This window comes from Salvia hispanica, chromosome 4 (assembly GCF_029641045.1).
Source record: "Salvia hispanica isolate PSC_SH4W2 chromosome 4, Shi_PSC_v1, whole genome shotgun sequence".
NCBI classification, from domain to species: Eukaryota; Viridiplantae; Streptophyta; class Magnoliopsida; order Lamiales; family Lamiaceae; genus Salvia; species Salvia hispanica.
This window is the reverse complement of record NC_142695.1, coordinates 52879864-52907032: the sequence shown is the minus strand read 5'-3', so window position 1 is coordinate 52907032 and position 27169 is coordinate 52879864. Positions and strand designations below refer to the sequence as shown.

Genomic DNA, 27169 nt, shown 5'->3' with positions numbered 1-27169 from the left:
GAGTAATTGGTGCATCTGTTGATCTTTAAATAAAGACATCACCACCAGCGGTGGCGGAGCCACGGTGGGTAGACATGCCAACGGTTCGTAAACCGGCGGTTTCGGTTCGGAACCGCCGGTTCTGGTTTCGAGAAATGTGGAACTGGAACCGAACCGTGAGGCTATTTCACTGTTCCGGTTCCGGTTCTGGTTTGGAACCGCTGGTTTTCCGGTGATTTTTTAACGGTTTTTCACGCTTCCGGTTTGGAACCGATTATTCCGGCACGGTTTCGGTTCGTAAAATTTGAAATCGGAACCGGCCCACGGTTCAAAATATGGCGGTTCCGGTTCAAGAAAAAAGTCACGGTTCCGGTTCGGAACCGGAACCTTGAGCCCCCAGCCGTTTGAGCATTTATTATATAAAATAAATATATGCGGCATTATTAATATCAGTAGCCAGCCTAGTTGGTGTGAATATGAGCCATTCATGCACGAGATACCAAAACCGTTTCTTGTTGTGTTTTAATGTTTTAATGTATATGTCCCTTCTACGCAGGCAATTTGAGTATATTACTATTACATCATGTTACAATAAAAGGGAAATTTGGGTATATTACTACTGCATTATGTTACATTAAAGGACAATTTGTATATATTACTATTTCATCATTTATATGGATTAGTATATGTCCCTTCTACGTAATGTAGATTATAATTTATTGAATGAATGGCGAAAGTTATATCCATTCCTTATAATTTATTGAATTAATGGTGAAAGTTATATCCATTCCCTAAGGGTTTAGCAATCCATGAGGCTAACTTCCTCCGGTTAGTGAACGTTATGTTAATATGATGGTACTACACCCTAGCCCCATGGACTACTAAACCCTTGGTGAATGATGTTAACTTTCGGTCCTAAGGGACTTAATACGAGTAGGGGTAAGCAAAAAAACCAAAAACCGAATATCTGAACCGAACCAAACCAAAAATTTGAAATTCGGTTCGGTTCGGTTTTAAAAATAAAAAAAATTCAATTTTCCGGTTCGGTTCTGTTCGAGTCGGGCGAAAAAAAAATCGAGAAGCCGAAAAACTGAATCGTATTTTAAATAAAAATAATATATATATTTATTCTATTAATTGAAATATATTATATCATATATATAATATATATTCTTTTAATATATTTTATATAATATGTATTATATATATTCTATTAATGAGTCTCATTATTCACAAATCCACTTTGAAAACCGAACTAGAGACTAGGACCATCCATTTTCTTAATCTTGTGGTTAGAATTAATTTACAATTAATTCAATATTTTATTCAATCAATTTTTTTTTTATAATAAAAATTTGTAATTTTTTTAAAATTTTTTTTATTCAATAAAAACTTGTTAGAGTAAATAATGAACTATATTCACTAAATAATGAACTAAATGAAGTATGTTATGAAGTAATTTTGACATGGTATTGAAATACATTAATGATACAACAAATTTTAGTGTTAAACATTAAGCGGTAGTAATGAACTATATCCAATATATAATTACCCAAATGAAGATTAGTAATGAAGTAAAATGACATTTTATTGAAATACAATGTTAACTGTGTTAAACGTCAACCAGTAGTGATGAACTTATTACTTCATTCAGTCATTCTATTACTTCATCTCATTAGTTTATTACTTCATTCCGTTAGTTTATTACTTCATTCAATCATGCTATTATTTCATTCAATTATGCTATTACTCCATTCAATTAGTAATTAATGTGTATTACCAACTATAGTATTTTCTACCCTAAACCATTAACCACAAGTGCATCTTATTTTATCAATACAAATAATAATAGAAAATAGTAATTAATGTGTATTACCCACTATTTCTACCCTAAACCATTAACTACAAATGTAGGTTATTTGATATGGTCATATTATAATTTACAATGTTTATAGCACCCTAATCCAAAATCAAGACTAAATCTTCATTCTTAAATTTTAAAATAAGTGGATGAGATTAAATCTTACGAATCTCAATAAATAGTAGACAAAATATCAACAAAAGGGTAATATCGTCATTATGTTATCATATGATAATTTTCGTGAATGTTTTTTTATATCAACATAGTGCATTACAAATATCAACAATATGACATAAGAATATCAACACTTATACAAGAAAATATGAACACATATTTATTGAGATTTTTACATGGTTTTATTGAGATTTTTTATGTATTTGTTGATAAAAATCTGATTATCAACATTTACGAAAACTGAAATAAAAAATATCAAATTTCATCATCCGAACGTCGTCGGAACATATGCAATTGAGATCTCGTTGGAATCATTACAAAATTATCTTTAATTTGATATATTTTTTGCGAAAAATAATTTAAATCAAGAGAGTTACGTAAATTTAAAGTTTTAAGATGATTTTTAATGAGAGAGAATTGACATTAATACCCTCTAATTATATTTATTAATTTTTTAATTAAAAATATAATCCATGTGGCATTATTTCAGCCACTAGATATTCTAATCTAATAGCTAAAATTTAGTCTTAGTTTGGGATTGCTAATTAGTTAGCAATTGATTACTTCCTCATTTTATATTTAATAATATTACAATCATGTTCGCTGGCATCAATAAATATTACACATATTTAATAAATATTGGAAAGTATTCGAGAATCGATTTGATATTTTTGATATAGAAAACAATAAGAAAAAAATGGATATACTACTAATTTCTGTTTCCTTCCTTTCTTCTTCCCCACTTTAATATTCCACCAAACAACATAGCACTAATTAACCAAATCAACGCCACATATTTTTTCTCACTGTTTTCTCCCAAACAAGAGAGAAATCAACAGACTTACTTATTACTCTAGACCGACAAATCCCCAAATTCATTAATCGCCATGGATTCTCAGATCTATGGCCTCTCTCTCGCCTTCCTCGCTCTTCTCGCCACCACCGCCTCCGCATTGCCGGCCCAAACAGCAAACTCCGCCGCTCAGATCAATTCCAATTCAGTCCTCGTCGCTCTCCTCGATTCGCATTACACCGAGCTCTACTTTTCGCATTACACCGAGCTCTACTTTGTAAATATTAAATAAAATATTAAATTAATTCATAATCACAAGATTAAGAAAAATGGATGGCCCAAATTTGGTCTCTAGTTCGGTCTTTAAGAAGAGTTCGACATTAATCACAACTCTTCTAATTTTATATTATATATTAATATTATATTAGTATATTAAATAAAATAAATTATATATATATAGGGTCCTATTCTAATGTTTTTAGCACCCTGATCCAAAATCAAGACTAAATTTCCACCCTTGGATTTTAAAATGAGTGGATGAGATTAAAGCTCACAAAATATCAATAAATAGTAGACAAAATATCAACAAAAGGGTAATATCGTCATTATGTTATCATATGATAATTTTCGTGAGTGTTTTTTTATATTAACATTGTGTATTACAAATATCAACAATATGACATTGGAATATCAACACATTTTTATTGAGATTGGACATGCATAATATTGAGATTTTGCCTACAATATATTGAGATTTTTTGTTGCATTCGTTGAAAATAGCTGCTTATCAACATGTACGAAAATTAAAATATAATTTATCAAATTTCATCACCCGAACATCGTCGGAACATATGCAATTGAGATCTCGTTGGAATCCTTATTAAATTATCTTTAATTTGATATATTTTTTGCGAAAAAATAATTTAAATTGAGAGAATTACATAAATTTAAAGATTTGAGATGATTTTGAAGAGAGAGAAAGTAGTTAATTATAATTACTACATATAGGATTTGACATTAATACCCTTTTAATTTAATTAATAATTATTTAAATTTAAAATATATTACACTTGCATCATATTAACCACAAGATCTTCTAATCTAATGGTTGAAAATTGGTCTCAATTTGGGATTGGTAATTAGTTAGCAATTGATTACATCCCTATATATATATATATATATTAATATATGCTCCATTATTTTTTCGGTTTAATTCGACTTTTTTAGTTCGATTTTTCGGTTGGGTTCAGTTTTAATTTTCAAGGAAATTTGGTTTTTCGGGTTCAATTCAGTTTTTTCCCCGGTTTGGTTCGATTTGGGCAAAAAATTGAACCGAAACCCGAATATACACCCCTAAATACGATGCTATATTAATGAATACGTGATGTACGATATACCTATGATAATGTATATCATAGGCATATCGTACATTACTTTCTGACTTTGTTAATTTGTAGATGCTATATAGTATAGCTTCCATCCACAAGAGCATGAGTTGAACAGTAATGTACGATATAACCGTGATAATGTATACATTATTCAGTCACCTACATTAATGTGTGTGACTCGTACATTTAAATACCGCTTTCATACATTAACATCATATACTAATAGAACATGATGTACAAATATAACTAGATCATGTAGCAAGTCATGTACAATTGTGATTTACCATTTTTACCTTTTAATGTACGAAAACGATACAATAATGTACGTCATTAGTTTTGATCATAGCCATCAGATTAATAGATCCAAGGGTGGAGATTTGTTTCTGTTTTACAAATATTTAGTGTAATGATATGAATACATCCCTATAATAAAATTAGTAAAATTGATTTAAAAGGTATGTTAAATTCATTTATGGCTTTATTTTTAAATTTATTAAATTAGTAATTCTTTTGATTTTTCTCATATTAGTATTTTTTATTAATTTTCTCTCTAGCGAATTTCACAAACGATTTAAATATGTACTGATATTTATAATTTAAGAATAGGAAATAATTCTATAGATATGTAAATATATAATCTAATCCTAGTAAAATTAATATCAATGCTATGCTCTTTAAAAAAATATTTATATTTTTCTTATTATCTATTTCTCACGCACGACTTTTTCTATAGCTTGTGTTCGAGTTGTTTCCGAACACTGAACATACTCAATAAATTTTAAAACTCTCTCCGTTCATGAAAAAAGTTTCATTTTGCCATTTGGGGATGTTCATAAAAAATTGTTCCATTTATAAAAATGGAAAATTTTCATCCCATACTTTACCTCTTTTTCCATCATCTGTCTAACTTTACCCATATTTTTATACATTTTTTCTCTTATTTTACTAAGTTCTCATTAAAACTCGTGTCGTCTACAAATGAGCCTATTTTTTGCCGACGGAGGGAGTAGTTGTTTGAGCCCCTTATCATTAAAAGTCTGGCTCCACCATTAACCACCATGTTGTCGCCATTAAATGTCTTTTTGTATATAAGCCGCCTTTGTCTTAATTGCTGAGTTTGATAAGAACAACACACAACAATACCGGTACCACTAAAAGTCGAACCAGAAAGCAACATAACATCAATGTATGAGGTGCCGAGTTCGAGTCATCTTGACATCAGTTGTAATTTCCTTATTTCTTAGGAGTTTGTTTGTAATTTGTAATTTCCTCCTTCATATGAGTTAATTATAGAAAAAAAAAAAACATCAAAATTAACGCTGAAAATAAAATGGGGGAGGACCGCACCTGGGGTCTGGCCTAGGCCCAGCAGCATTGGAGGTAGCGGTGGAGAGGCCTGGGCCGTGCCTGAGGACGGGGAAGAGTCCCGGGGCCGCGCCTGGTTGCAGCCCGACCTAGAGTTATGGGGTGTTCGGGTCGGACCCGAACCCCAAATACTTTTTTTTTTTTAATATTTTATATCAAATTTTTGCCTATTTATATACCATTTGCCTAATATTCTTCCACCAATTTCTCACTTTATTCTACCTCTATTTATAATTTTTAATTTGTAGTTGTAATTTTTATTTTCTAGGATTTGTAATTTTTTTTTTCTAGGATTTGTAACCTTTTATTTTCGACTGAACAATGAATTTTTATGTTTTAATTGTTCAACGCTTTTTATTTTACAAATAAAATAACTTGTAATTGTAAATAGTGCAATTTAATAGTTGAGGTCTGGATGGGGCCTGCCCTGCAGGATTATAGGAGTTGTGGCCTGACCCTGAAAATTAGGGGAAGGATGATGTGGAGGGAATTTTGGTTGGATCCGGATCGGGGTTAATGAATAATGATTCTCTAAAAAAGAAGAGCAAATATTATTGCAAAAATTTCAATGCTTCCCTTTATTCCACAACTCAAATATGGAGTAACAAATAAACAGAAAGGGAAGAAATTGGATTCTCAAGTAGTTAACAATACTACAAGAATTATTGGAGTGTTGAGGAGCATGCATATCAACACTCAGCTTTCCACGATTCCAATGGGGGCATGTCTGAGTTGTTCCATGTGTAAGTCATGGCCATATACCTTTCTCCTTTGACATTCTCAGCCAAAGAAGATAGCAGGGTTATCTCTTCTGAAGAAACATGGAGTACCATTATTCTGGTTTTGCTATGAACTATAAAGGACGGCTTTATACAGCACGAAAATGTCAGTTTCAAATGCAAATCGTAATAATTCACTTCTCAGACAAACAAAAAGTCTTTTCCCAGTATAAAATACTACATATATTCATCAAAAACAATTTATTGGTAGACAATACGAATTTTATGACCAAATAAATAAAGTAGGTAACATAAAAAATAAAAATTAGTACAATAATAAGTAGTTAAAAATGGGATCTATATAGACTCTATAGTATATAAACAAAAAAACTATTACTACTATGGAGTATTTTTTATGGGCAGAATGTAGTATACAAAATTCAATAGTTCTATACTCTCTCGTGCTTTACTAATTTCGCATTAAAACTCATGTCGTCTTTTTATAGAACTATTAGCAGTCCAACATGATCAGAACACACATTTCAGATTATTTTTTGTTATAACTCCAGGATAGATGAGGCAAAATGTGACATTTAATTGCAAACGGAGAGAGTAATATTATTACAAGCTTATGCATGAAAACATAAGATCAGTACCATGTTTGGAAGCGGATACTTATCAAACAAACATTCAGCAACATAGGAGTAGAGTAACTGATCTAAGAATGTAAGTAGATTTTGCAGTCCAAACATGGAAACAACAGAGCTTATCAGGCTTCGCCTTTCCACGATTCCAACGGGGGCGTGTCTGCATTTTTCCACGTTTTCGCCATGGAAGCGTACCTTTCTCCCTTGACGTTGTCAGCCAAAGTAGAGAGCTGAGCCATTTCCTCCCGAGCCAGTTTCACAGAGAGCGCTCCGACATTGTCCTTGAGGTTGTCGATCTTGGTGGTGCCCGGTATAGGAGACACATCGTCTCCTCGGTGATGAACCCATGCTAACGCCAGTTGTGACGGGCTGCACCCTTTACTTGCTGCTATTACACATATCTTCTCATAAATCAGCTTGTTGCTCTCAAGATTTTTGTCGTGAAACCTCGGATAAAAGGCCTAGCATATAAACCAGACAGATCTGGTTCATCATTTTTCACAAATAAAACAAACTGAACAAAGTCATTGATATGCACCAACCTTACGAATGTCGCCCTGTGAAGCAGTCTCGAACATCTTGGGTCCGACTGAAAGGAAGCCACTTCCAAGTGGGCTATACGGGACAATTCCAATACCGAGCTCTCTGAAATTCATCACACAAGCCAAATGAAATGCTGATACAACATCAGAAATCAACAAAAAGGGAACTTAGTTACCTGCAAGTAGGAATCAGCTCTTCTTCAGCATCTCTCGACCACAACGACCATTCGATTTGAACAGCAGTTATTGGATGAACAGCATGAGCTCTTCTAATAGTTGAAGGAGAGGCCTCTGAGAGGCCAATGTATTTTACTTTTCCTTCTTCAACCAGTTTCTTAAGTTCCCCCATCTTCATAATCATGGGATGGGAAACATTCAGGCCAGGAAAAATGAGGAAATCGAATTTGAGATGGAGCTGCTTACTGTGATTTCAATGGGCACGCTTGTGTCAATCCGATGAACATAATACAGATCAATGCAGTCGACATCAAGACGTTTCAAGCTGGACTCGCATGCCAGCCTGACATAGGCAGGGTCGCCACGAATCTCCCATTTGCCATCCTGATGGAATACAGCAAACTTGGAAGCAAGTTGCACTTTTTCCCTCATTCCCCCTTTCAAAGCCTGCAGGATGATTAATAGAAACGGGAAGAGTTGTGGCGCGAATAGTTATGGGGTCGGAGGTGGAGATGACATAGATTTCTGGCCATTTAACGGACGACAGAAAAGTCAATCAAAGAGAAGAGTACCTTTCCGATCAGGACTTCGTTGGTGTGAGGGCCGTAGACGTCAGAGGTGTCGAGAAAGGTGACACCAGAGTTGATGGCGTGGTGGATGAGTTTGATCATGTCTGACTCGGACTTCGGAGGCCCGTGAATAGCCGACATGCCCATGCAGCCGAGGCCTTGTTTGGACACCTCAAGGCCCTGAGACCCCAGCTTGATTCTCGGCACAATCATCCCCATTTTTCAGAATTTTGAGTGATTGGTCGGCTGGAACTGGATTGAGCATTGGTGCATCTGTTGATCTTTAAATAAAGACATCACCATCGCTGCCGCATCAATGTTGTCGCCAATAAACCTTTTTGTATGTTTGTTTTTTTGTATATAAGCCGCCTTTGGCTATTGGAAACAGAGAAAATTAACAACATAATTGCTGAGTTTGATAAGAACAACACAAAACAGTACCGATAAAATTCGAACCAGAAAGCAACATAAAAAAAAGAACAGCAAATATTATTGCAAAAAAATCAATGCCTCCCTTTATTCCACAGCTCAAGAAATACTAGAGTAACAAACAAACACAAAGGGAAGAATTGGATTCTCAAGTAGTTAACAATACTACAAGAATGATTGGAGTGTTGAGGAGCATGCATATCAACACTCAGCTTTCCACGATTCCAATGGGGGCGTGTCTGAGTTGTTCCATGTGTAACTCATGGCCATATACCTTTCTCCTTTGACATTCTCAGCCAAAGAAGATAGAAGCGACATCTCTTCTGGAGTTAGTTTCACAGAGAGCGCTCCTATATTATCGTTAAAATTGTCGATCTTGGTGGTGCCCGGTATAGGAACCACGTCATCACCTTGGTGATGCACCCAAGCCAACGCCAATTGGGATGTGCTGCAACCTTTACTTGTAGCCATTTCGCAGATCTTTTCGTATATGAGCTTGTTGCTTTCGAGATTTTCACCATTGAACCTCGGAAAATAGGTCTAGCAAATGCAAAAAAAATAAAAATAAATAAATTAGACATTGTCCTTGTTTTTAGGGAGATACGAGATGCATATCATATCACGAACAAAGCTAACCTTGCGAACGTCACCCTCTGATGCCTCATCTAGCAACTTGGGACCTACTGAAAGGAAGCCGCGCCCAAGTGGACTATATGGAACAATTCCAATACCAAGTTCTCTGAAAATCACAAGACAAACCTATTGTTTCTTCTTTTTCTTTAAAATATCAGAATTCAACAAAATTTATCCCTCTTTACCTGCATGTAGGAACCAATTCTTCTTCCACGTCTCTTGACCACAATGACCATTCGATTTGAACAGCAGTTATTGGATGAACAGCATGAGCCCTTCTAATTGTTGAAGGCGATGCTTCTGAGAGGCCAATGTATTTTATTTTTCCTTCTTTGACCAGTTTCTTGAGTTCCCCTATCTATGAAATCATGAAACAAAATTTAATCAAATGTAGTTTGTAATTTCCATTCCTATCTGCATAGATATGCATATGAAGAAACATGGAGTAGTATTATTCTGGTTTTGCAATGAATTGTAAAGGACGGCTTTACACAGCACCGAGATTTCAGTTTCAAATACAATCGTAATAATTCACTTCTCAGACAAACAAAAAGTCTTTTCCCACATACGTTCGAGCCTTCTCTCAATAGGCAATCTGTACATCATTACATCAAATTATAGGTTTCACCAGCATTGAACCAAGTTTTCTTCTCAAAGAATTAACAGGTTAAGAAGTAAGAACTTAACACAGACACAGTATTCCTCTATATGCTACTGCTACAACAGAATGCACATTCAAAACAGTACTCACAGTGACTTCTATAAGTAAACGGGTGCCAAACCGATGACCATAAAAGAGATCAATACAAAATCACTAGGATTCAATCATCATTCATCACCACACTCAATACAATCACAAAAGTTCAGATAGAGCTTACTGTGATTTCAATGGGCATGCGTGTGTCAATCCGATGAACATAATACAGATCAATGCAGTCGACATCAAGACGCTTCAAGCTTGACTCGCACGCTGACCTGACATACGCAGGGTCACCACGAATCTCCCTCTTGCCATCCTGATTAACAGCACCAAACTTGGAAGCAAGCTGCACTTTTTCCCTCATTCCCCCTTTCAAAGCCTGCAATCATGACTCATTCAACCCCAAGCCCCATTGGAACACACAGAGAGACAGAATTATATACTAATCTCTAAACAAACCACACAGAGAATTAATTATATGAGGAGAAGTAAGAAATTCAAAAACAAGTTGGAGTTACTCTTATTTCTGGAAAAACATGATTATCAGATATACGACAACTAAGAATCAATCAAAATGAGTTTTCAAATCAATTAAAAGAGAAGAGTACCTTTCCGATAAGGATTTCGTTCGTGTGAGGGCCGTAGACGTCGGAGGTGTCGAGAAAGGTGACGCCGGAGTTGATGGCGTGGTGGATGAGTTTGATCATGTCGGGCTCGGGCTTCGGAGGCCCGTAGGAAGCCGACATGCCCATGCAGCCGAGGCCTTGTTTGGACACCTCAAGGCCCTGCGAGCCTAGCTTGATTCTCGGCAAATTCACCCCCATTTTGTTAAATTAGGGTTTGAGAATTTCGAGTGATTGAACTGAATTGAGCATTGGTGCAACCGTTGATCTTTAAATAAAGTACTGGAGATAATGACGCTAACGCTGCCGGCATCAATGCTGTCGCCATTCCACTTTTTTGTTTTACTTTTTTGTAGGTAACCCGCCATTGTTGCTTGCTGCCCAGATTCTTCAAAGTTCAAATTCATTTTTCAGACACGGGTCCCATTTATTTTTATTTCATTATTTATTACATATTACTATTATTTGATAAATAACTAAATAGTGAGTAAATTTTAAAATTAAATATTGTTTTCGATTTAAAAAAAAAGGGTAAAAATGAAGCTTAAATACGTAAAATAGATGTTCTTTTTAAAAGTATCAAAAATATTAGAATATTGCTAGAACTTCTATGCACGAGTTTTGTTATTAGTCTTGCTTGTTCCCCTTTCTTGTTTTGTTTTGTCATGAAAACTATCGCTAAAATAGTCCATTCTCATTATTATTTAGGCTTTTGTTTGTAATATTCAATCTTTTAAATATTCGTGAGTTCCACATGTTTATTTTTTATTCATTTTTTTCTTTAAGTTTATTTATCATGCATTCTAATAAAATTATTTTTTCAATTTATTAATACACTAATAAACATTTTTAAAAACTTAGCAAAAGACCCAATTCCAAAGAAACAAAAATAAATAAACATAAAACTATGAATTCGATAAATTCAAAACTTATTTAAAATATGGCACTCAGATATATTTTCTGGAGTAATACATGAGTACAGAGCCATCTTACAGAAAATGTTCACACCGATATAAAGCAAGAAAGTACTATCAAACTATCTTCGAAGTGTAAAAACGATCAATTACCCATCTTACTGCCCCAACTCAAACAAAAAACTCACAAACAAACAGAAAGGGAAGAAGATAGATTTTCATGTAGTTAACTATACTACAACAACTATTGGAGGCGTGGACGTAGCAGGTGCAGTCATGCATATCAACCCTCGGCTTTCCACGATTCCAACGGTGGCGTGTCTGCATCTTTCCATGTACGAACCATGGCTATGTACCTATCTCCTTTGACATTCTCAGCCAAAGAAGAGAGAAGGGTCATCTCTTCAGGAGTTAGTTTCACAGAGAGTGCTCCTATATTGTCGTTGAAATTGTCGATCTTGGTGGTGCCTGGTATAGGAACCACATCATCTCCTTGGTGATGAACCCAAGCCAACGCCAATTGGGATGGGCTGCAACCTTTACTTGTAGCCATTTCACAAATCTTGTCATATATGAGCTTGTTGCTTTCAAGATTTTCACCCTGGAACCTCGGGAAATAGGTCTAGCAAATGCAACAAAAATTTTAGACATTATCCTTGTTTTTTTCGAACAGAGCTATTAGATAAGAACCAACCTTGCGAGCGTCACCCTCAGATGCCTCCTCCAGCACCTTGGGACCAACTGAAAGGAAGCCGCGTCCAAGTGGACTATATGGGACAATTCCAATTCCAAGTTCTCTGAAAATCAAAAGACAAGCCAAAGGCTGATATAGTTTTCTGTTTTTCTTCAAAACATCAGAATTCAACAACATACATATGTATTTTACCTGCATGTAGGAATCAAATCTTCTTCCACGTCTCTTGACCACAGTGACCATTCGATTTGAAGGGCAGTTATTGGATGGACAGCATGAGCCCTTCTAATTGTTGAAGCAGATGCCTCTGAGAGTCCAATGTAGTTAATTTTCCCTTCTTCAACCAATTTCTTGAGTTCCCCCATCTACGCAATCATGAACCACATTAAGAAATACATCCACTCTTTTTAAGTTAAAACGAATGTATCTTCGAGAGAGTACTCACAGTGACTTCTATGGGCACACGGGTGTCTATCTGATGAACATAATAGAGATCAATGCAGTCCACATCAAGACGCTTCAAGCTCGCCTCACATGCTGACCTCACATATGCTGGGTCACCACATGCCTCACTCTTCCCGTCCCGGTATACTAAACCAAACTTAGTAGCAAGTTGCACCTTTTCCCTCACTCCCCCTTTCAAAGCCTGCAACAATTCCGAAACATCAAATCCGGTAACAACGCAGCTCATTCAACACTAAACTCTACACACACATGATCCATGTAATGTTTCAGGTATGTATGTATAAACAGTGAGTTTTCATTCAATCAAAATTGAAACACAAATATGGAAATTAACAGCATGGATATGAACAACTCATAGCACAAACGATCAAAGAAATGTTTGATAAGAAAGTAGAATCAAATTAAAGTGATTGAACAGAATTAACATGACAGAGCATGGCAAGTAAAAGGCCTGAATATCAGACTTTTCCGATGAGGATCTCGTTGGTGTGGGGACCGTAAAAGTCGGAGGTGTCGAGAAAGGTGACGCCGGAGTGGATGGCGTGGTGGATAAGTTTGATCATGTCAGGTTCGGGCTTGGGCAGGCCGTAAAAGGCGGACATACCCATGCATCCAAGCCCTTGTTTGGAGACCTCAAGGCCCTGCGATCCGAGCTTCATCTTCGGTCCCATTTTAATTGAGAAAATCGCAGTGGAATGGTGACCTTAATATAGAGAGAAGGTGAATGAGAAGAGCAAGTGCGTCATCGATGCCGTAAACGATTTTGACATGTTGTCAAATCTTCCTCCTCCTTTTCTTCGATGATTATTCTTCAATCAACGTGTAGACTTATCTAATGAAGCACTACTGTTTGAATTCAGCCGCCTTTCTCAGCAGCACGACACAGTGGAAAGTGGAAATATACTCCGTTCGTGATTAAATGTCTTATATTTGACAGGCACAGATTTTAAGAAATTATTTGACTTTATGTAGTAAAATTGGTAGAAAAATTAGTGGAATGTGTAACTTACTTTTATATATATTTGTTTTATAATAAAATGTGAGTGAAATGAGTTAGTGGGATGTAGTGTCCACTTACCAAATATAGTAAAGTGAAGTGGGACATTTATTGGCGGACGGACGAAAAAGGAAAAATGAGACATTTAATGGCGGACGGAGGAACCAAGCAGTGGCGGATCTAGGGGGGCAGGAGGGGGCGGTCGCCCCTCCGTGCGACTATTTCCCCTTATCGAGACGTAAAATTACCATGTCCGCCCCCCGTTTGCCTCCAGCGTCGCCCCAAACAACGAAAAAAATAGTCATGTCCGCACTAAATCAAGCTAATACTATATATTCTGCCCCCTCCATTTCTGTATCCTGGATCCGCCACTGGAACCAAGGTAGTCCAGTCTAGGGCTGGGGAATTATACCGAAATACCGGAATACCGGACTTACCGTACCGAAAAAATACCGAAAATACCGTTTTTTCGGTATACCGTAGTTTTCGGTACGGTATGATACCTTACCGATAGAGATCGGTACGGTAACGGTATAAGATTTCCCATACCGCGGTATACCGCGGTATACCGAAGATTCGGTATGCTGGTATATACCGGTATACCGAAGATTGGTATATACCGATGCTTCGGTATACCGTGGTATACCGGTATACCGATTGATATATATAATATATAAATATAGAGTCCTATTGTCCACAAATCCACTCTTAAAGACCGAACCACCGAACCCTACCAAATTAGGGCTTTTAGATCTAGTTTTTTATGGATAAGATACAGAAATTTATAAATTATTTTCGCCTTCATCACGAGCCTATTTTAATTCATCTGAAGGTAAATAAGTCATACTAACATGTTACGAAGATTTAACTTCGTTCCAGAATATATTACTTCATTCTAGTAGGTTTTTACTTCATTCGAGTAGGTTTTTACTTCATTTCAGTACGTAAATGTGGTTTCGCCGTCGCGTGTCGGTCTTTCTCTCTACAATATCTATCACCAACGCCATGACGCTAATATGGTTTAATAAACACATGGAATAATGTAATAAATTGTTGGAATGAAGTATGTGTAGAAGCATTTGAAGTGCAGAATGAAGTAATAAACCTATATAATGAAGTAAAATGGGCTTGTAATGAAGTCGAAAAAAATTTCACAGCAGCATATCTCATCAAAAAAACTAGATCTAATGGCCAAGATTTGGTCTCTAGTTCGGTCTTTAAAATTGGTTCGACATTGATCACAACTCTTATATTTATATATGTTATATTTAAAATAAATTTTAAAAAATAAGAATTTTTATTATACAAAAAATAAAAGAATCAAAATTGGGAACCCTATTTTTTGAAGTAGTTGAAAACAAGATTTTATTTTAATATTTTGGATATAATAGATTTTTTCACGGTATAATGGTATAACGGTATGTCGTACCGCAAAACACGGTACAACGGTATATCGGAATGTCATATCGCAGTTCGGTATATACCGAAATGCGGTACGGTATACCGATAACACGGTATGGTAACGGTATGGAAAACTGCCATACCGAATTTCCGGTATACCGAACTCCGGTATACCGAAACTTACGGTACGGTATCGGTATGGTTTTTTTCATACCGTAATTTTTGGTACGGTATACGGTATGGCACTCTCGGTACGGTATACCGTACCGAACCACCCCTAGTCCAGTCTAGGGTATCCACCCGAACTTCCGAATATGAGTGTAGGAACCCGTGGATCGAGGTTGCAGTTTTAAATTAAAAAATATTATACTTGCTAAGTTTTATGGTTTTTGTTGTACTTTTGAATTTCATGGGCCATAGTTGCAAATCTTGGTCTTCTTCGATCTTTATTCCACGTCTTTCCACTCGATTCCACATCTTTATTTTTTATTGGTTTGCCTCTTCGGTTTGGGCATGAATCTAGCCTTGAATTAGCTAATACGAGGCAAAAAATACATCAAGACACAAAAAAAATCTTTTTTTTTGGAATCACATGATATAATCTGCCCACAAGAATAACACATTATGTGGCTACTTCATTTGTCCAGTATACAAAGCAAGGTAGTAATACAGAACCAAATATTTCAACCTAATACAACTGGAGTATCAAACTTTTGGCAGCAAATTTCACACTATATTGGCAGCAAATATTATTCAAACAATCCATTACCTTCCTTATTCCCCAACTCAATTAAAACACTCACAAACAAACAGAAAGGGAAGAAGATAGATTATCAAGTAGTACTATAGTTAACTATTCTACTACAAGAACAATTGGAGGCGTGGAAGGAGCAGGTGCAGTAATGTATATCAACCCTCGGCTTTCCATGATTCCAACGAGGGAGTGTCTGCATCTTTCCATGTCATCACCATGGTCCTTTCCCCTTTGACATTCTCAGCCAAAGAAGATAGCAAGGTCATCTCTTCTGGAGTTAGTTTCACAGAAAGTGCTCCTATGTTGTCGTTAAAATGGTCTATATTGGTGGTGCCCGGTATCGGAACCACATCATCTCCTTGGTGATAAACCCAAGCCAATGCCAATTGGGATGAGCTGCAACCTTTACTTGTTGCCATTTCACAAATCTTTTCGTATATGAGCTTGTTGCTTTCAAGATTTTCACCTTGAAACCTCCGAAAATAGATCTATAACAAATGCAATATAATTTTATGAGAGATACAAGATACATATCATATCACTAACAATGCTAACTGACCTTGCGAACGTCACCCTCCAATGGATCCTCTAGCAACTTGGGACCTACTGAAAAGAAGCCGCGACCAAGTGGACTATACGGGACAATTCCAATACCAAGTTCTCTGCAAATAACAAGACAAACCTATTTTTTTCCCCTTCAAATCATCATAATTCAACAAAACTTATGCCTATTACCTGCATGTAGGAATTAAATCTTTTTCCACGTCTCTTGACCACAATGACCATTCAAATTGAACGGCAGTTATGGGATGAACCGCATGAGCCCTTCTAATTGTTGAAGCAGATGCCTCTGGGAGGCCAATGTATTTTATTTTTCCTTCTTCAACCAGTTTCTTGAGTTCCCCCATCTACAGAATCATGAACCACATTCAGCATTAGGAACAAGGCAAGAAACCAGCATTGAACCAAGGTTTCTCCACATGAAAAGAAACCACCAGAGGCACTGCATACCTTTAAATAGACAGTAAAAAAGGCAGAAAAATGCCACTCATTTCAAGTACTATATGCTGCTAAAAAAGAATGTACTGTATCTTCAAGAGAGTACTCACAGTGACTTCAATGGGCACACGGGTGTCAATCCGGTTAACATAATAGAGATCAATGCACTCAACATCAAGACGTTTCAAGCTCGATTCACATGCTGATCTCACATATGCTGGGTCACCGCGTACCTCACCCTTCCCACCCCGGTGTATTATCCCAAACTTAGTAGCAAGTTGCACTTTTTCCCTCATCCCCCCTTTCAAAGCCTGCAACAATTCCGAAACATTAACTCTGGGAACATCGCCACTCATTCATCACTATGATCTGTAAACAAGTCCACCTATGACCTATCAATTCTTCATATGTATAAATAGTGAGTCTCAATAGTTTCCATCCAATCAAAATTTGAAACTCATGTATGGAAATTAGGCAAAATTCTACTGGAAACAGAGTAAATTAACAGCACAATTAAGAGTTTGACTCTAACAAATTAGATAAGCACAAATTATGAATTAAACTGGACAGAGATCAGCGCCACAAAATCCATACATCACAAAAAAAATTGGAGGGAAGGAAGAAGAGTCTCACTTTTCCGATGAGGATCTCATTGATGTGGGGACCGAAGAGGTCGGAGGTGTCGAGAAAGGTGACGCCGGAGTGGATGGCGTGGTGGATAAGTTTGATCATATCGGCGTCGGGCTTGGGCAGCCCATAGAAAGCCGACATACCCATGCATCCGAGCCCTAGCTTCGAGACCTCAAGGCCCTGCGATCCGAGCTTGATTTTGGGGACGTTTACTCCCATTTTGGCGGAAATGGTGATAAATCGAAGTGAATTGAGGAATGGCGAGCTTAAAATAGGGGATTGTGAAGTGGAATTGCGTCATCGCTGCCGCAACCCTCTTACATCATCTTCGCCCTTATCGTTTTATTCTTGGGCGATCATTCAACATTTCAACCTATGTAGTCTGTAGAGAATTAATCCAGCCGCCGATCTCAGATTCTCGCCACGTCACAACATTTATTCACGATGTTAAGAGAATCCACGTAGGGTATCTCAAATGCGTGGGCATTGAAATTCACGAGCTTGATGAAGCATTTGACGCGCCATTTCTTCGCCTGCTTCTTCTTGCGAGGGAATGGATACATTTTGAATAATGGATAATTTTAAAATCAAATATTAGTAATACTAGTAGTATTTTATTATTAGCCGTGAATCGTGATTGTTCATCTTATTTGTATTTTGTACTAATATGATGACATTCTCAGTAGTATGTCATTGAAACGGTTCATTCTCTTCACTATTTATGATCTTCGGGGCTTTTTAAATAACCCATCACTTAAAATTCACCTTATATTACCTTCGTCCTAGTTATGACACAGGTTTTAGGAAATTATTGGAGTGTGTAATGATTGAAGTAAGGTAGTGGTTGTTCGAACGCAATGATTGAAGTGAGGTAGCGGAAAGTGAGACCCTTTTGACTTCTAGTATGTCTAGGATTTTGTTTTGTTTTATTTTTATGAAAATAATGGTATTTGAGTGTAAATTCTATCAACAATACGAATAAATTTTATGTCCAAATATGGTAAATTCTAAATGAGACTCTTAAACTGGGACGGACCGAAATGACAAAACATGACTCTTAAACTGGGACGGAGGGAGTATAACGAAAACTCGGAAAGTGAGTTAAGGGGTCTCACTTTATAGATTTGTTTTATAGTAATATGCGTTAGTGAAATGTGTGACCTACTTACTATTTATAGTAAAAGTGAAAGTGAATTCTTATTGTTGGACGGACTAGAATAACAAAAATGGACTCTTATTGTGGGACAGAGGTAGTATATTCGTAAGTTTCATATTTTTATTTTCCATTCATTTCTTACTTCATTAATTCATTAAGTGTTTAGTAAAAAAAAATTTAATTTATTAAAATACAAAATTCATTAAAAATTGAATTCAAATCCAGAAGAAAATAATTTTTTTTTGAAGATTGATATTCTGATTAAATTAATAGCCAAATTAAATGCATAAAATTATAAAAATTTTCTAAAACTTAGGAAAAAGTACAAGAGAAAATGCAAAACTAACGGAAAAACGAAACTAAGTAAAATAAATAAATAAAAACAAAAATGAGTATTGTGAATTCAATAAATTCAATATGTATCCTAAATATGACACTCGATATATTTTCTAGAAGTCAACTCTGTATTTGGTCTCAGAGATTTCAGGTAACAGTTTAAGATACTAGGTAACACAGTACCATCTATAGAAAAAGTTCACACAAATTTACCAAACTATATTGGAAGAATTATTCAAACAAGCCATTTCCTTTCATAAACAAACAAAAAGGGAAGAAGGATAGATTTTCAAGTAGTTAACTATACTACAAGAACTATTGGAGGAATGGAAGGAGAGGAGCAGTTATGCATATCAACCCTCGGGTTTCCACGATTCCAACGGGGGCGTGTCTGCGTCTTTCCATGTGTGCTCCATGGTTATGAGCCTTTCTCCTTTGACATTCTCAGCCAAAGAAGATAGAAGGGTCATCTCTTCTGGTGATAGTTCCACAGATAGTGCTCCTATATTGTCGTTGAAATTTTCGATCTTGGTGGTGCCCGGTATAGGAACCACATCATCTCCTTGGTGATGAACCCAAGCCAACGCCAATTGGGATGGGCTGCAACCTTTACTTGTAGCCATTTCACGAATCTTTTCGTATAAGAGCTTGTTGCTTTCAAGATTTTCACCCTGGAACCTCGGAAAATAGGCGGTCTAGCAAATGCAACAGATATTTTAGACATTATCCTTTTTTTTTGGGTTAGATAACGAGATACATATCATATCACGAACAATCACTAACCTTGCGAACATCACCCTCTGATGCCTCCTCTAGAAACTTGGGACCTACTGAAAGGAAGCCGCGTCCAAGTGGACTATATGGGACAATTCCAATACCAAGTTCTCTGAAAATCACAGGACAAACCTATTGTCTTTTTTCCAATCAAAACATCATAATTCAGCAAAATGTATACCTCTTACCTGCATGTAGGAATCAATTCTTCTTCCACATCTCTTGAAAACAATGACCATTCAATTTGAAGGGCAGTTATTGGATGAACAGCATGAGCCCTTCTAATTGTTGAAGCAGATGCCTCTGAGAGGCCTATGTATTTTATCTTTCCTTCTTCGACCAATTTCTTGAGTTCCCCCATCTACGAAATCATGAACCACATTCAGCATTAGGAACAAGGCAAGAAAAATTGAATCAAAGCCATGGCTTTATACTGCATGAAAATTTTTGTTCCAAACACAATCGTCATAATTCACGTCTCAGACATAAGCACTTTGTCTTTCAGTGCATCAAATTATATGTTTTACCAGTATTGAACCAAGTTTTCTTCTCCAAATATTAACAGGAAAAGAAACCACCAGAGGCACTGCAAGTTTGAAATACAGTAAAAGAGGCAGAAATATCCATTCTTTTCAAGCATATGCTGCTAAAACAAAAAGTACTCACAGTGACTTCTATGGGCACGCTTGTGTCAATCCGATGAGCATAATAGAGATCAATGCAGTCCACATCAAGACGCTTCAAGCTCGACTCACATGATGACCTCACATATGCTGGGTCACCACATATCTCACCCTTCCCATCTCGGTAAATTATCCCAAACTTAGTAGCAAGTTGCACTTTATCCCTCATCCCCCCTTTCAAAGCCTGCAACAACTCCGTAACATCAAATCCAGTAACATCGCGACTTATTTAAGTATTCAACACTAAACTCCACACACACACACACACACACACACATGCCATGTAATGTTTCAGCTTCAACTGGAATAATCTGTAAACATAACATACAAAGGAGAATGGTAGACCTCAACCAATCAACACTTTATATGTATAAATAGTCAATCTTAAAAGTTTCCATCCAGTCAAAAATTGAAACATACATATGGAAATTAAGAGCATGATTATGAGTTTGACTAACAAATCAGTACGAACAGTATAGCACACATTATCAAACGAGCAGAACATAAACATTTCAACCTCTCTGATATGAAATTAGAAACAGATTAACATCACAGAGCAACTAAATCGGATTTATCCATCTCTTTTCTGGCATATAAGAGCAGCACAGAACAAAACCCCTAAAATCTAAATCGAATTAAACAGAGATCGAGAAACGCTGACTTTTCCGATGAGGATCTCGTTGGTGTGGGGACCGTAGAGGTCGGAGGTGTCGAGAAAGGTAACGCCGGAGTGGATGGCGTGGTGGATAAGCTTGATCATATCGGCGTCGGGCTTGGGCGGGCCGTAAAAGGCCGACATACTCATGCATCCGAGGCCTTGCTTGGAGACCTCAAAGCCTTGCGATCCGAGCTTGATTTTGGGCACGTTTACTCCCATTTTGGCGGAATTGAGAATTCGAGTGATGAATCCAAGTGAACTGAAGTGGCGGACTTAAAATAGGGGACAAGTGTAGTTCGTCATCGCTGCCGTAAACGATTTTGTCGCCACACACCTCAAATCTTCCTCCTCCACTCCTCCTTCAATGATTACTCTTTTTCCAACATAGCTTTCTCAGCTGCACGACACACAGTGACACATCATGGACTATTTTACTACTAAGCTTCCCTGAGACCTTGACCATATCTCAAATGGTGTGTTCAACCAATCATCGAGTATTAGATATCGAATCAGGTTTGGGTATTTATATTTCGAAAAAATCTAGTAACGGATAATACTCAAGTGACTAATTTCACAATATAATTATTACCTCTGTCGCGGAAAGTAAGTCCACCACATATCGCCATTTCCATCTGTCACATTTCGTGTTTATTATTTTTGGCTGCAGGCCCTACATTTCACTAACGCGCATTCTGTATCACATTTTATTACTATTAGGGCTCGTCTGGTAGGTGGGTAAATAATTAACATGAATGTATGGTTATGGGCTTTTCATGAGTTGATGGGTAGAATTGTTAGTTGTTTGGTTGAGTCCAAGAAATTAGTATAGCCCAATTTGGAGAGTTTGGTTGAATGGGAGTAGGGCTGAAAACAATTTTTACATACTAAACTACCCCTCTTCTGCTCCTTTACATGCCTAGCACTCTTCATCCCCAACATCACCCTTCCTTCTCCGTCTTCGTCTCTGCGCTGTTTATTCCTTCACCCTCTGCCGCCGCCGCCTCTTCTTCCTTCACCTTCCTCCGCCTCCCCTCCCCCCCCCCCAATCTCTCGCTCAACTCCAATTAAGCAAATCGAACAGATCGATGTTAAAGCTCAACAAGTCGAACGAATTGAACGGCGCAATCGTAGATTCTGATTTGGATTTCAACACCAAAATGTGTGACGGTCTGAAATTGGGGAGACGGTGATGACGATACCGTCAATTGGAGAAATAGTACCGCCAAAAAAAGAGGGAGAGACGAGAGCAACGGTTGCTTCTTTGTGGAGGGAGCTGAGGGTAAAAATGGGTAAGAAATTATATTTCAGCCAAACCGTTTCTAATACCTGCTTTCAACCCTGATTCAGTTTCTCACATACATGAATACTAGTATACAGAAGCCTGAAACCCGCTTGCTTTTACCGGGTCCTTTGAGTAGTTTTGGTGCTACCAAACGGAAGATTAGCCCTGTTGGAAGAGGTGTTTCATGGCTAATGAGGGTTACCAGACGAGCCCTTATAAAATTAGAATCTACATTTCACTAAGTTTTTAATCTATTTTTTATTAAACTCTCTTCTTTCTTTGTTTGTTAATTAAGTCACTCCTTTTCGGTATGGAGATCATAAAAAACTGTTTAGTATCTTAAGTGGATGAAGAATAAAAGTATGTGAGATCATAAAAATAAAGTAAGAGAGTGCATTACTTTTTGCCAAAATAAAAAATTACGCAATTATTTTAATGAAAAATAATTTAATTAATCAAGAACTGGAGTATTTTTAATAAACCACGTCGAGTCAAAGTGTGGTAAAGTTTATGAAATGGAGTTTGGAGTCCTATTCAATGTTTTAAAAAACGGATCGGTGTACGAACCAGGGTAGGTACTGATTCACACTTCAACTGGTGCGATTGATCGAACTACTGATTGAGCCAAAATATTGTAGCAACATTTATATATATTTAATTAAATATATTTTATACAAATAATTATAAACATTAATAAACAAAATTGACAATTATAATGCATAAATTTGGGCATTTGTAATGTGAAACATCAATAAGCCAATGATATATATGTATAAGAATGTACTCTCTCTATTTCTTTATAGTTGAGGCGAAATTTTTTGGCATAGAGTTTTAGGTCATCCACAGTGGTGGTTCTCTTGAGCATGCTCAACAAATTTGGTCCTGCCCATGAAAACTTGGCCACTACAATGGTGGCCCAAAGGGCCACCATTTTTTGTTATATTTCAAAAATTAAAATTATTTTCATACATTTTTTATTATATTTGAATATTACTAAATAAAAATTATATGCCTATAATAATTTTTTAAAAATGCATACTTTAAAAATGAGTGAATTGAAACCAAATTTTCGAAAGAATATTTATTATATTTGAATTAAAAATGCATACTTTAGAATTGAGAATGATAAAAAATGCATACTTTAGAATTGAGAATTAAAAATGCATACTTTAGAATTGAGAATTGAGAATTGAGACCAAATTGAAACCAAATTTTTTTTATTATATTTTGAATTAAAAATGCATACTTTAGAATTGAGAATGATAAAAAAATCGGAGGAAGGAATATTTATAAAATAATTTAAAAAAAAAAAAATCGGAAATGGGGGAGGGCCGCGGCTCTCGGCCCGTGCAGTGGCGAGCCGCGCCTCGCGCCCAAGGGCCTCGGCCTAGCCGAGAGCTCGCCTCTCTCTCGTCCACCCCCTTGGCTGACTCCTTCTCTCACCTCGGTAGTGGGGGGCCGCGCCTGGGCCGACTCTGGGCCAAGGGCCGCGGTCCTCCCACTGTGGATGCTCTTAGAAAAGAATGTTAGGTGTTTTAAATAAATAGATAAAAAAATAAGAGAGAGAATAAAGTAGAGAGAATAAAGTAAGAGAGAGTAAGTAAGAAGGAGAAAAAAAGTTACCATATATGAAAATGACTCAACTACGAAGAAACTTTCCGAAATGGAAAAATGACTCAACTATGAAGAAACGGAGGGAGTAGTACTTACTGGCGTTTGGAGATTTCTAAAAATAATCATAATACAAGACGGAAAAGAAAACGTTTTTAAATTGAAGACAAATTATCTTAATCTTTTGTTCATTTTAGGATGTTTCTATTTGTGTACCCTATTTTTAGTTGGGACACCGGACACCAACAATAAGAACATTTTATGAAGTGTTGTTGGTATAATTAGACACTCAAATTAGTGTCCTTAGTTGCATTAAAAAGTGTCCTTAATAATAAATATAATTAAATCTATTATAGTATTAAAAATATTAACTGAAATTGATTTTTAACAATATACAATCAAACACGAATAATATTGGGCTTATAATAATATTAACTGAAATTTAATTATAAACAATATACAATCTCTTAGTCGTGACCTAGTATTTGTTTAGTTTGACACTTATGATCCTGTGGAGCTTTTTACATCATTCATCACTTAACATTCACAACCTTCCCTTAAATATACGTAAGTTTCATATGTTTATTTTCCATTCATCTTACTACTTCATTTATTCATTAAGTGTTTAGTAAAAATAATTTTTTAATTTATTAAAATACAAAATTCATTAAAAATTGAATTCGACAAATCTAGAAGAAAATATTTTTTTTTGAAAGATTGATATTCTGATTAAATTAATAGCCTAATTAAATGCATACAATATTTTCTAAAATTTAGCAAAAAGTACAAGAGAAAATGCAAAACTAATGGAAAAACGAAAGTAAGTAAAAATAAATAACCCAAAAAAAAAAATGAGTACTATAAAATTGTGAATTCAATAAATTCAGAATGCATCCTAAATATTATATTTTCTATAGAAACTACGTATTTGGTCTCAAAAAGAGATTTTAGGTAACAGTTTAAGATACAACAAGATGTCAGGTAACACAGAACCATCTTATAGAAAAAAGTCACAAAAATACACATATCAAACTATCTTGGAAGCATTATTCAAGCAAGGCATTACCTCTCACAAGCAAACAAAAAGGAAAGAAGGATAGATTTTCAAGTAGTTTACTACAAGAACTATTGGAGGCATGGAAGGAGCAGGTGCAGTCATTCATATCAACCGTCGGGTTTCCATGATTCCAACGGGGGTGTGTCTGCGTCCTTCCATGTGTGCACCGTGGTTATGAGCCTTTCTCCTTTGACATTCTCAGCCAAAGAAGAGAGAATGGTCATCACTTCTGGAGTCAGTTTCACAGATAGTGCTCCTATATTGTCGTTAAAATTTTCGATCTTGGTGGTGCCCGGTATAGGAACCACATCATCTCCTTGGTGATGAACCCAAGCCAAAGCCAATTGGGATGGGCTGCAACCTTTACTTGTAGCCATTTCACGAATCTTTTCGTATAATAGCTTGTTGCTTTCAACATTTTCACCCTGGAACCTCGGAAAATAGGCACTCTAGCAAATGCAACAGAAATTTTAGACATTATCCTTGTTTTATTGGGGATATAGGAGATACATATCATACACGAACAATCACTAACCTTGCGAAAGTCACCCTCCCTTGCCTCCTCTAGATACTTGGGACCTACTGAAAGGAAGCCGAGTCCAAGTGGACTATATGAGACAATTCCAATACCAAGTTCTCTGAAAATCACAAAACAAACCTATTGTTTTTATTTCCTTCAAAACATCATAAAAGAGCGAAATGTATCCCTCTTACCTGCATGTAGGAATCAATTCTTCTTCCACATCTCTTGAGAACAATGACCATTCGATTTGAAGGGCAGTTATTGGATGAACAGCATGAGCCCTTCTAATTGTTGCAGCAGATGCCTCTGAGAGGCCAATGTATTTTATCTTTCCTTCTTCGACCAATTTCTTGAGTTCTCCCATCTACGAAATCATGAACCACATTCAGCATTAGGAATAGGCAAGAAATACTGAATCAAAGGTAGTTTATTTGAGTCTTTTCTATTTGTGATGGATGTGCATATGAAGAAACATGGAGGATTATTAATCTTTTTTTATTTGTGATGCATGGCTTTATACTGCACAAATATTTCTGTTACAAATACAATCGTCATAATTAGCGTCTCAGCATAAGTGATGTGTATATCAATACATCAAATTATAGGTTTCACCAGCATTGAACCAAGTTTTCTTCTCCAAAAATTAACAGGAAAAGACACCACCACAGGCACTGCATAAGTTTAAATACACAGTGAAAGAGGTAGAAATATCCACTATTTTCAAGTATATGCTGCTAAAAAAGGGAGGACTCACAGTGACTTCTATGGGCACACGGGTGTCAATCCGATGAACATAATAGAGATCAATGCAGTCCACATCAAGACGCTTCAAGCTCGACTCACATGATGACCTCACATATGCTGGGTCACCACAAATCTCACCCTTCTCATCCCGACCCCGGTATATTATCCCAAACTTAGTAGCAAGTTGCACTTTATCCCTCATCCCCCCTTTCAAAGCCTGCAACAACTCCGAAACATCAAATCCAGTAACATCGCGACTTATTCAAGTATTCAACACTAAACTCCACACACATGATCCATGTAATGTTTCAGCTTCAACTGGAATAATCTGTAAATATAACATACAGTATAAAAGAGAATGATAGACCTCAACCAATCAACACTTTATATTGAAATTAACGGCATGATTATGAGTTTGTCTAACAAATCAGTACTAACAGTATAGCACAAAATTATCAAACGGACAGAACATAAACATTTCAGTTTCACCCTCTCTGAATTGAAAGTAGAAACAGATTAACATCACAGAGCAACTAAATCTAATTTATCCATCTCTTTTCTGGCAAATAAAAGCAGCACAGAACAAAACCCCTAAAATCTGAATCGAATTAAACAGAGATCGAGAAACGCTGACTTTTCCGATGAGGATCTCGTTGGTGTGGGGACCGTAAAGGTCGGAGGTGTCGAGAAAGGTGACGCCAGAGTCGATAGCGTGGTGGATAAGCTTGATCATATCGGCGTCGGGCTTGGGCGGGCCGTAAAAGAACGACATACCCATGCATCCGAGGCCTTGCTTGGAGACCTCAAAGCCCTGCGATCCGAGCTTGATTTTGGGCACGTTGACTGCCATTTTGGCGGAACTGATGATGAATCGAAGTGAAGTGAAGTGAAG

The 27169-nt window shown here is 36.5% G+C and overlaps 6 protein-coding genes across 6 annotated transcripts; all 6 read right to left on the bottom strand.

The window, feature by feature from the left end:
- Positions 1-6852: 6852 nt before the first annotated feature.
- On the bottom strand, positions 6853-8540 carry LOC125194400 (putative aldo-keto reductase 4). The gene is made up of 5 exons (XM_048092590.2): positions 8218-8540; positions 7892-8092; positions 7645-7817; positions 7469-7571; positions 6853-7387 (listed from the first exon to the last, which is right to left on the bottom strand). Exons 1-5 carry the CDS (start codon positions 8431-8433, stop codon positions 7049-7051), a joined length of 1032 nt encoding a protein of 343 aa, XP_047948547.2. The 5' UTR covers positions 8434-8540; the 3' UTR covers positions 6853-7048.
- A 142-nt stretch (positions 8541-8682) lies between these two features.
- Positions 8683-10988, bottom strand: LOC125194398 (auxin-induced protein PCNT115-like). The gene is made up of 5 exons (XM_048092587.2): positions 10585-10988; positions 10155-10355; positions 9462-9634; positions 9280-9382; positions 8683-9183 (listed from the first exon to the last, which is right to left on the bottom strand). Exons 1-5 carry the CDS (start codon positions 10798-10800, stop codon positions 8845-8847), a joined length of 1032 nt encoding a protein of 343 aa, XP_047948544.2. The 5' UTR covers positions 10801-10988; the 3' UTR covers positions 8683-8844.
- Positions 10989-11511: 523 nt separating this feature from the next.
- Positions 11512-13378, bottom strand: LOC125194402 (auxin-induced protein PCNT115-like). Its single transcript, XM_048092593.2, has 5 exons — positions 13137-13378; positions 12653-12853; positions 12400-12572; positions 12208-12310; positions 11512-12135 (listed from the first exon to the last, which is right to left on the bottom strand). The coding sequence occupies exons 1-5, from the start codon at positions 13341-13343 to the stop codon at positions 11797-11799; spliced, it is 1023 nt and encodes a 340-aa protein (XP_047948550.2). The 5' UTR covers positions 13344-13378; the 3' UTR covers positions 11512-11796.
- A 2258-nt stretch (positions 13379-15636) lies between these two features.
- LOC125194401 (auxin-induced protein PCNT115-like) lies at positions 15637-17957 on the bottom strand. Its single transcript, XM_048092592.2, has 5 exons — positions 17457-17957; positions 16934-17134; positions 16560-16732; positions 16384-16486; positions 15637-16312 (listed from the first exon to the last, which is right to left on the bottom strand). The coding sequence occupies exons 1-5, from the start codon at positions 17670-17672 to the stop codon at positions 15980-15982; spliced, it is 1026 nt and encodes a 341-aa protein (XP_047948549.2). The 5' UTR covers positions 17673-17957; the 3' UTR covers positions 15637-15979.
- Positions 17958-18986: 1029 nt separating this feature from the next.
- LOC148929418 (auxin-induced protein PCNT115-like) lies at positions 18987-21518 on the bottom strand. Its single transcript, XM_048092586.2, has 5 exons — positions 21064-21518; positions 20386-20586; positions 19908-20080; positions 19729-19831; positions 18987-19640 (listed from the first exon to the last, which is right to left on the bottom strand). The coding sequence occupies exons 1-5, from the start codon at positions 21277-21279 to the stop codon at positions 19299-19301; spliced, it is 1035 nt and encodes a 344-aa protein (XP_047948543.1). The 5' UTR covers positions 21280-21518; the 3' UTR covers positions 18987-19298.
- Positions 21519-24930: 3412 nt separating this feature from the next.
- LOC125194397 (auxin-induced protein PCNT115-like) lies at positions 24931-27169 on the bottom strand. Its single transcript, XM_048092585.2, has 5 exons — positions 26912-27169; positions 26288-26494; positions 25725-25897; positions 25546-25648; positions 24931-25459 (listed from the first exon to the last, which is right to left on the bottom strand). The coding sequence occupies exons 1-5, from the start codon at positions 27125-27127 to the stop codon at positions 25118-25120; spliced, it is 1041 nt and encodes a 346-aa protein (XP_047948542.2). The 5' UTR covers positions 27128-27169; the 3' UTR covers positions 24931-25117.

Coding starts and splice junctions, on each gene's coding strand:
- LOC125194402 (XM_048092593.2), bottom strand. CDS start 13,343: ATGGGACCGAAGATGAAGCTCGGATCGCAGGGCCTTGAGGTCTCCAAA. Junction 12,854..13,136: donor ACGAGATCCTCATCGGAAAA/GTCTGATATTCA, acceptor GAATTGTTGCAG/GCTTTGAAAGGGGGAGTGAG. Junction 12,573..12,652: donor GTGTGCCCATAGAAGTCACT/GTGAGTACTCTC, acceptor ATGATTGCGTAG/ATGGGGGAACTCAAGAAATT.
- LOC125194398 (XM_048092587.2), bottom strand. CDS start 10,800: ATGGGGGTGAATTTGCCGAGAATCAAGCTAGGCTCGCAGGGCCTTGAG. Junction 9,635..10,154: donor GCATGCCCATTGAAATCACA/GTAAGCTCTATC, acceptor ATGATTTCATAG/ATAGGGGAACTCAAGAAACT. Junction 9,184..9,279: donor CAGAGGGTGACGTTCGCAAG/GTTAGCTTTGTT, acceptor TGCATTTGCTAG/ACCTATTTTCCGAGGTTCAA.
- LOC125194397 (XM_048092585.2), bottom strand. CDS start 27,127: ATGGCAGTCAACGTGCCCAAAATCAAGCTCGGATCGCAGGGCTTTGAG. Junction 26,495..26,911: donor ACGAGATCCTCATCGGAAAA/GTCAGCGTTTCT, acceptor GAGTTGTTGCAG/GCTTTGAAAGGGGGGATGAG. Junction 25,898..26,287: donor GTGTGCCCATAGAAGTCACT/GTGAGTCCTCCC, acceptor ATGATTTCGTAG/ATGGGAGAACTCAAGAAATT.
- LOC125194400 (XM_048092590.2), bottom strand. CDS start 8,433: ATGGGGATGATTGTGCCGAGAATCAAGCTGGGGTCTCAGGGCCTTGAG. Junction 7,818..7,891: donor GCGTGCCCATTGAAATCACA/GTAAGCAGCTCC, acceptor ATGATTATGAAG/ATGGGGGAACTTAAGAAACT. Junction 7,388..7,468: donor CACAGGGCGACATTCGTAAG/GTTGGTGCATAT, acceptor TTTATATGCTAG/GCCTTTTATCCGAGGTTTCA.
- LOC148929418 (XM_048092586.2), bottom strand. CDS start 21,279: ATGGGAGTAAACGTGCCCAAAATCAAGCTCGGATCGCAAGGCTTTGAG. Junction 20,587..21,063: donor ACGAGATCCTCATCGGAAAA/GTCAGCGTTTCT, acceptor GAGTTGTTGCAG/GCTTTGAAAGGGGGGATGAG. Junction 19,641..19,728: donor CAGAGGGTGATGTTCGCAAG/GTTAGTGATTGT, acceptor TGCATTTGCTAG/ACCGCCTATTTTCCGAGGTT.
- LOC125194401 (XM_048092592.2), bottom strand. CDS start 17,672: ATGGGAGTAAACGTCCCCAAAATCAAGCTCGGATCGCAGGGCCTTGAG. Junction 16,487..16,559: donor GATTTAATTCCTACATGCAG/GTAATAGGCATA, acceptor TGTTATTTGCAG/AGAACTTGGTATTGGAATTG. Junction 16,313..16,383: donor TGGAGGGTGACGTTCGCAAG/GTCAGTTAGCAT, acceptor CATTTGTTATAG/ATCTATTTTCGGAGGTTTCA.